Source organism: Chionomys nivalis, chromosome X (assembly GCF_950005125.1).
Source record: "Chionomys nivalis chromosome X, mChiNiv1.1, whole genome shotgun sequence".
Taxonomy (NCBI): Eukaryota; Metazoa; Chordata; class Mammalia; order Rodentia; family Cricetidae; genus Chionomys; species Chionomys nivalis.
In genome coordinates, this window is record NC_080112.1 from 72,391,969 (window position 1) to 72,400,997 (window position 9,029).

The following is a 9,029-nucleotide window of genomic DNA, read 5'->3' on the forward strand; positions in this document are numbered from 1 at the left end:
ACCCTTCATTTGAATGCAAATGCTATGTAAAGCCTGAAGCCCCTTGACGTCAGCCCAGCCTTTGGTGGCCCTCCTACGGCCCACTACCAGTCACCTGGAAACCTGAGGGAGGAAAGGGAGATTGGAGTTAGTCCCAGACGCACAGAGGAGCCAGTGGTGCAGCTAGTGCTGACCCATTGATTCTCTCCTGCGTCTCAAATTCGGGTTGGCGCTAAGTTTACAGGGATGGCTTAGGGGGCAACTTCTTCTATCCAAGTCATCATGTATGGAAGCTGCCTTTTGGAAAAAGAAGCGGGCATGTACCCAGGCACTCTCAGGAGCCCTGGAGGAGGCAGCACAGCCGGGGTGGGTACCTCTGGGGGTAGTGGTAGTCCGCTGCCTGCCTCCAACTTCACTACGGCCCCAGCTTATCCACACTACATGGGGTACCCTCATATGCCTAACATGGATCCTCATGGGCCGTCGCTGGGAGCCTGGAGCTCACCCTACAGTCCGCCCAGGGAAGACTGGAGTACATACCCTGGGCCGTCCAGTACGATGGGCACAGTGCCCATTAACGACATGACCTCGAGCTCTCCGGCTTTCGGCTCACCAGACTACAGCAATCTGGGCCCCACCAGTGGCGCAAGCAACGGCGGTAGCCTGCCAGCCCCGGCCAGCGAGTCACTGGTCTCCATCGACTCAGGCACCGCTGGTGCCAGTTCTCCCAGCAGGAGCCGCCACAGCCCCTACGCGTGGATGCGCAAGACTGTGCAGGTGACCGGTAAGTAATCTATCCCCGCACCGATCCTTTCCTCCTGCTTTACTCTTGGTCCGCCTGCCCTCTTACTCTTCACTACCCCCGCCCCCCAGGAGAGTTCTATTAAGAAGCCCACAGCGTAGCCGGTTGGCAGGATAAGTACTTCCCGCCTTTGCGCCTAGGTTCAAAGCCGGCCAAAAGCAGTGCTTAAGACGAAACCTCTCTTCCGGATAGTTGGGGTTTTTGGTTGGTTTGGTTTGGTTTTATTTACCCTTTCTGGATCAGTCGAAAGAGTGAGCATATGGGTTCCTGATGAACCATAAGGATCGGGATCCAACCCTGTCGTTGCCCAGATGGGAAAACAGATGCACATGTGATGGACGGGGCGGGGTGGAGGGGATGAGAGCTGAAGCTGTTACGATGCTGGTCTGTTCTTTCTCCAAATCTTTCCCCACCCTGGTGTGCAGACTTGCCAAAAACTGGTGATGCTCAACTTAGTAGGTGCTTAACTGGCAACCGACGACCCTTCTCTATGAAGGCTTCCAAAGCAAAGCGTCTCCGTTATAGGACTCTCAAGGAAACGGCAGCTTCCTTCGCCCAAATTAGCAATATCTGAAACCTATCACTTTCCAACGTCCCTTTGCGCCGAGGGAAGCATTGAGGCAGCCAGGCTACAGCATTGAGCTGTCATTTCATATGACACAACACTCACACCTGCCAAGGTACAACCAGCATTATCCCCCAATAAGTGCCTAAAGCCCTCATTGCTATTCCAGCAGGTGTCCACAAACTGCAGAGGCAGAATGCAAGTCTGCGACAGCGACAACACACAAGATAGCATAAAGATGCCAGTTTAAGGTCTAATGTCGCTGCCCAGCAAGCCCTCGTGGGCAAGCACTGGGAGCGGGGAGTTGGTGGAGAGGCGCATAGAGAAAGTGAAGGATCCTTAGCTTTAACTTTGGACAGGGATGGGGTGACGCTCTTGTTTTCAGCTGTGGTTGTTCTCTTATCACTTTCTTATTATTCTAATACTTGCTCCGTTATTAGAAAAAATAGTGACGTTTGACTATCACATTCATCCCCTCTGGAGAAGCAAACATATGTCAATAGCATTTGTCCACAGTAATTATGTTGTTCATAATCCCGTGTTTTCTCTTCTCTCTCTTCCAAAAAGCAAAGGTGTGAGGATAGGAAGGTACCATGTCCCACCTCTAAGAGAATTTTCAGCCAGAAGGAGGAAGCTCCAGTTTCATTATTAGGGTTAAAAGTAACACTTACAAGCTTGCTTAAAGGCCTGTGGTGGTAGACAGCATTAAAAAGAAAACAAGGGTGAGTCACATCACTTTCAAAAATGAGGTTAGGGGAGGGCATCCATCCCTAGAGCTGCTGTTATATCTAATCTTGGGGATAAAATTAACATCCATTCATTAAAACCTAATAATAAGCAAAATACACATTTTTTAAAAAGACATACTTTGCAACACATTAAGGGAAGGATGCCACTGGCTTGTTGCTTTTAATAAAAAACGATGAGGAGAAAGAGACATGATAGGAAAATTATGTTGTGATGAATTTTCTGCTGATAAGGGTAAAACACAAGAGTTTAAACCTTTCATTTGATATATATCTCAGAGCTTTCTTTGGATAATTCTGATGCCAAGAGAAGTTGAGAAGGAGCCTCCTTAGTCTGTGTACCTTCATCTGTTAAACCCTCAAACCTGACTTATGCCACCTGCAGAGTTTTTTCTTCAGTGTCGTTTAGAAGGTGAACACTGAGAATGATCTTGCAACTGCTCGGACTTGGTTAACCAACTATTTCATTTGAACTCCTTAGAAGCTATAGGTTTGCTATATTCTCGTAGCTCAGGTTGTTATTTATCAACAATTTTAGAAGATGATGAATATGCATAAGAGCACAGCACAGTACACACATAAGTAATGCTTTGAATAGTCTGGAGATTCTAGATTCACTGAGTCTCTCTCATGATATCAGGCCATAAACGCCACAAAAATAAGTGGCCTCACCCCACTGGACTCTCTGGACCCCTTTACATGATTAGCAAACAGAGCAGGGGTTAAGTGTTTGTAAAATGAATGAATGAATGAGTCAGATCTCCCGAAGCTTTCTGCTCACCTTGGAGCATTGCAGAACATGTGGTTTAGGGCTGAGAGGAAAGATCTCTGGACAGCAAACTGGAAGTTTGACAGGTTTGTACATTAATGAAGATAATTGAAAGAGACTTTAGTTAACGTGGGGGGAGCATTCATTACAGCTATGATTCCTAATGAAAGCGAGGAGATTGACATGGAGAATAAATTACTGCCTTCCCGATGATCATAGTTTTTCTTAGTATTCTATTCCAAACACATGTCTTTTCAGAGCTTTTACAAAATCTTATCCAAAAGTTTCTATGAATGTCAACATTTTCATACAGGCTTATATTTTAAACAATGCCCTGTGCATGAGAACAAGTCGGGTTTTTTTTTTTTTCATTTTCTTTAGTACAGAACTATGAGCCTGTATGAGCGTTGGTCAAGCACCATCCTAAGCAGAGCTGGAAAGACACTGCCCTGTTTGCAAAAGGGAAGTAAGTTTGATTCTTATTAAGCCACTCAACACTAAGGGAATAAAAATTAAAAGTTCTATTCAATTAGGACACTTCACAAACTGAGTTGCTTAATAATCCCTGAAGCTACCATTGTCTTCCTTGGCTTTTCATATTTTGTTGGTGAATTTCTTAAATGAATTTGGATGTGATTTTTAGTTAAAAGCATAAAGGATTGCGATTAGGTAAATAGTCATCATAGTGGTACTACCTTTTTAAGAAAACTGACTTTCCATCATGATCCAAAGCTTCATGAGGACTTTTCTGCCTATAGCACTTTGACTACTCAGAGTCTCTCCACTGAGCACAGTTTCAAACACACTTATGGTGATAGTACGTCATCACATGTGGTGACATTGCCTTATGAACTGTGAGGGCGCTGTCTCCTGGGTGATGGGAAGGAGCACTATGAACTATGGAAGTGTTTGTTCATATCTTTGTAGAAGAAGTAATGAAATTTTTCCTTTAGGGAAATGGAAATAGCTCTTCAATAAATCTTCAACTTTTTTCATCCCTAAATCAACTCTCAATATTGGCTGAGAAGGAAATTCTCTGGTCTCAAAATGTCATTGTCTCTGGAAAAAACAGGAATGTAAACAATAAAAACAAGTACTCTTCATGTTTTCTTTGTGTTCGGCTTTAGTTATGGAGACATGGACATTATCCTCTACCAGAAAGTATCCAAATCCCTGCACTCATGTCAGGGGAAAAGGCAATGGGGGTTCTGAGAAGGCAGCCCAAGAGGAGTTGCAGGAAATATCTATTTGTTTCTCTTTGTAAACTGTGCAGGTAGTACACTCCCCTGTCTTCTTGGGGGTTTTGGTCTTATCTGTCAGATTGGGGCTACAGACCTCTTTTAACACTTGTTTAGCTTTGATATGCATCTAGGCCCTTCTCATCGCTCCTTTCTTTGGAGGTTATATTGCCGGAAAGGGTGAGCATTTTCATGGCAAATAAAGAGGCCTGGTCTTGACTTTTATTGTCCTCAGAAGAAACTGCAAGAGGGGAATTTATGACCAATGGGGGTGGGGAAGGACCACAACTTTTCCAGAGTTCTTGAAGTCTGGTTATATTTACTGATTAATTGACTGAACTGAAGACACAGACACACACAAGTTGAATTTTAACCTCTCTGCTTCAAGTTAAAATTTAAACTCAGTCCCTTTTTTGATCAGGAAGGGTTTTAGGGAATATCTCTCCAAAATTATATTTTAATCCTAAAATTTGAGGTTCTGAAAACATTAGAACTCAGGTTTTCCTTTTTCATCCTTCAGCATACATTCTGTCTTTGGAATATGCAAAAGTCAAATCCCTGGTTTCCTATGTTTCTGTATGGATTCAGAAAGCTAGCTAAAAGTTTGGGGCTGTGAGGCAAGTTAATTGGCTGGGACCCATCATTTCAAGAGAGGGAATTTTCATTTCATTAAGTAGCACATATCGAGTCATTTAGTTGAATCCTAAGCTGGATCTGTTTCTGCATCCATGCCCCCCCCCCCTTCCTGGAGATGAAAGGGTGTCTGACATTTGTTTAGGGCTTGTAAATTCCAAGCCAATTGATGTTCCTGAATGTAAAGAGGGTTCAGGATGGGATCCATGCTATGTAGCTCCTTTGTTAGGCCTGTGCTGCATCTTAACACCTCAATGGAGTTTAGGGACCCACTTTAAAGAAGTCTTTGTCCTACAGGTCGCCCCCCAAAATCTCACATCAAAAACAACCAGAGAAGATCAGAAGAAGTTTCTAAAAGCCACAGAGAAAAAGAGCACGATCCTAGAGGGGGTTAGAGAAACTGAAAAGAAAGGGAAACTTCCTAATCACCTTTGGAAAATTTGAAAGGAGGAATAAAACTCCATTTGAAGGAGAGCATGAGAAATTAGCTCAATGTTGTAACACAAGCCAAATGTTTGGGTATCCTTTCAAAGCACGTGCAATGCTCACTTCAGTCTGCTTAAGTCAACACTTCCTCCTTCACCCATTCACTAGCCACTTGGAAATAAAAATGCCTTAAGACTCCCACAGGAAAGCTATTACTTTTGTAACAAATAATAGGAGCTATTTTGAAACATAATTTGCTAAATAGCAATGAATATTTTCTTTTCAAACTATACAAATTCTTTCTAGGTAGCACATGTAACTACGTCAGGATTCCAGAATAGTTTGCCACACTTGGAATTACACTTCCCAACAGGTTTAAACTGGGAATAAATCTAGCATACTGAACTGGGCATCAAAGGTACATGCTTGGGTCTATACTCCTAAGCTCACCAGCACAAATTCACTTACTATACTGAACCTTGGGTTCCTTATTTATACAATGGGGATAATACATTTTCTGCATAATTCAACAGAGTAGGTAAGATGCTTAATGGGAAACAGTCATGAAAGAACTGCCTAAAATGTAATTCATGGTCGGTGTTGCCATTGCTGTTCATTCAGTTGTTATATGTGGATGGAAACGGAATGAAATTCATGGGTTGAGTGTTTATTTTAAATGTTTTGATATAGCAGTGGGCCAATAGAGTAGCTATAATCTGACTGATCATTTCAGGAGAAACATTAAAAAGATATTTGATATATATATATATATATATATATATATATATATATATATATATATATGATTAGATATAGATATCATGGCCACAGATAATAATGCATTTAATGGAGAAATAGACATGACATATTTGATTTTAAAATTTATTTTTTTATTTTTTTTTCTTTTTGCCTCAAAAAGTGACATTTATTCAAAGAGAGAAAAAAAAAAAACAAAAACAAAAAAACAAGATGTCCATCCCTTGGCTCCCTTCCCTCCCCCCTCCAGCTGTTCCTCAGCCCCCCAGGACTGAACCCTGGCTATGGCCAGGTAGCAGGACAGCCCCTCAAATGAGGTCAGCAACATTGAGAGGCATCTCTTCAATGGAAGTGTTGTAGAATGGCTCAATGTCTCGAAGAGTCCTCTTGTCCTCTTCCGTCACCATGTTAATGGCCACACCTTTACGGTGATTTTAAAATTTAAAGTAAAAAGTGAAAGTAAGAAAAGTAACTGGTTCCTTCAACCCAAATAATCTCCAAAGGAGGAGAATAAGATGAAATGTCATGCTTTCTCCCTCAACAGGGAAGACCAGAACAAAAGAAAAGTATCGTGTGGTTTACACTGATCATCAAAGGCTGGAGCTGGAAAAGGAATTTCACTGCAATAGATATATCACCATCCGGAGGAAGTCAGAGCTGGCAGTTAACCTGGGCCTTTCTGAGAGACAGGTATTACCAAACATATCCCATGTAGTCATTTCAATTGTCTAGGGTTTGGAGGAAATAGCAAAATAGAGGACATATGCTTTCCTCAAGCACTGCTAAACCCACACTCAGCCTGTTGTTTCATTGGCCTTTGGGTTGATTAACTATTGAACGGGTGGGTATCATGTGGGCCCGGGAATAAGAGATGAAGTGGAGAGATGCAAAGAGATTTTAATTCCAATACAATTCAACAATCAAGTCAAACCTTGATCTGATCTCCCGAGTAGTACTAAGTGAGAGAAGTGAAAATTTCACAACTCTGGTCACTGTCCGCTCCCTATGAGTCAAACAAACTACCAAGAGGAACTGCACACTAGTGCAACTCCATGGATGGAGCTTTTCTGCCATTCAAGATAAGGAACACAATCTTCTTTGGGCTGTATGATGTTATGATGTCTGCCTTGAATTTAGTTAACTGTGAGGACTCAATGAAGATCAAGTTACAGCAAAGGTCAGCAGTTTCCACTCATTCAGATTTTGCAATTACATGAGCACCTGGTGATTTTCCCCTCAAGTCTAAAAGTGATGCTAGAATCATAGAAGTCTATAGAAAAAGGTAAAGTCTATTAATACACAGCCTTATCTCTTGCAGTTTGCATTCCATCCATGCATAGGCACATTAACACCACTCTGGTGCTGATTTCCAACAAGAAATAGATGGTATTCCATGACCCTGCTCATTCAGGTCTAGGTGTTGTTAACTTTTTAATATAAGGAAGTTTCTCTTAATGACTGACTGTAATCACCTTTGCTATTTAAATTGTTCTTTCTCATCAGCAGTCCTTGCTATCTTTATCTAATTATTTCTACTTGTGTGACAGAGGATGCAAGGGAGTTTTGCGCTCAGAGTTGGTAGTCCTAGACTTGATGATTTCAGTCTCATTTCCTGCAAAGCACCTGCCCTCTCTGCACCACAACTTTTTAGAACCTGTAAAATGGGTATACTTCACAAGATTACCATGAGACTCAAATGAAGGGATGTTCAGGAAGGGGCCTTGTAAGACTAGCAGTCGCTGTGTTTGACCACAGTCAGAGTAGTCCCCAAAAAGCATAAAGCATTTTGTGTTTCAGGTGAAAATCTGGTTTCAGAATCGCAGAGCCAAGGAGAGGAAGATGATCAAGAAGAAAATCTCCCAGTTTGAGAACAGTGGAAGTTCCGTGCAAAGTGACTCTGGCTCCATCAGCCCTGGGGAGCTGCCTAACACGTTTTTCACCACTCCATCCGCTGTCCGTGGATTTCAGCCAATTGAGATACAACAAGTCATAGTCTCCGAATGAAACAAGAGCAGGAAACAGAAGCACCCTTCCCATTGCAGTGTCTCGCTGGCCTCTAGGATAACAGCAGGGCAGTTGAGATTGGATGTAACTCTTTAGAAGGCAGAATTCCAAATAAGTGGACACACAATGAGTTGCAGAGATTTTAGAAGTCTCTAACGTTCAGAAACTATTCCCAGATAATTCCTAGTCTACGCTGTTCTATGTGGGCCTGGGCGGGAAGCTCAGTGATAAGTTTTGCTACTTAAAGTCTAGACTCACGAGCCCTTGCAACTTTCTTCACAATTTCAGAAACTTGCTTGTGAAGAGATTTTAAAACACAGTCCTGCCAGGAGGCACATGTACACATATGTTCTTGTGTTTGTTATTTGATTCTGAGCATCTTTCTGGTCCTTTTTAGGGAATAGGAGTAAAGTAAGCGGACATTTCTCTCTAGATACCTTTTCAAGCAGTAATTAAAAACGCCAGTCTTCCTAACAAGCGAATTTTGTAAGACAGCATCAGGAGGTTATTACAAATCTATTGCCACTGTCTAATAAAATGAAGATCACTTTTCCTCTCAGATAATACTCACCTGCCATCAAATATCTAATCATAGAAGCTGGGAGATGTAACCATTTCAAATCTTGTCAGAACAATGAAATCAGACTAGAAGAACACAGGCCAATTTAATTGAGTCGATAGCAAGGCAGATCGTCACCACACAGAATAAACTGCCCTGCGCTCTCAAAGAGCTGTGGTTCACCACTTAGAAGTACACAATCTGGGTTTTCAAACGGTGCTGCAGTGAGTAAAGTGGCCTGGCGCTTTTGTGTTGGCACGGTACACTGTTTGCATATCAAAGTGGCCAAAGATTAGGCCTCCGGTTTTAAGACAAGGTCTCACAATTACCTATTTGGGAGTTGAAAATAAGAACTGTGTCTTCCCGGTCCTTAAGAAAATGTCAGAAAGGGAGCTTATAGTCCTATGGCTTCTGCTGAGGATACATCAATTAGTGCTGAAAGATTTAAGGGAAAACCTTCCACTTCTGACCTGACCTCTTGAAAGTATATTCCTTACAACACACTTATGAGGAAAGTATCAATCACCCCATTTTACTGATATGGAAAATGAA

At 42.1% G+C, this 9,029-nt stretch overlaps 1 protein-coding gene across 1 annotated transcript; it reads left to right on the forward strand.

The window, feature by feature from the left end:
- The first annotated feature begins 261 nt into the window (after positions 1 to 261).
- On the forward strand, positions 262 to 7,918 carry Cdx4 (caudal type homeobox 4). Its single transcript, XM_057759172.1, has 3 exons — positions 262 to 763; positions 6,459 to 6,604; positions 7,712 to 7,918. The coding sequence occupies exons 1-3, from the start codon at positions 262 to 264 to the stop codon at positions 7,916 to 7,918; spliced, it is 855 nt and encodes a 284-aa protein (XP_057615155.1).
- The last annotated feature ends 1,111 nt before the right edge of the window (positions 7,919 to 9,029 follow it).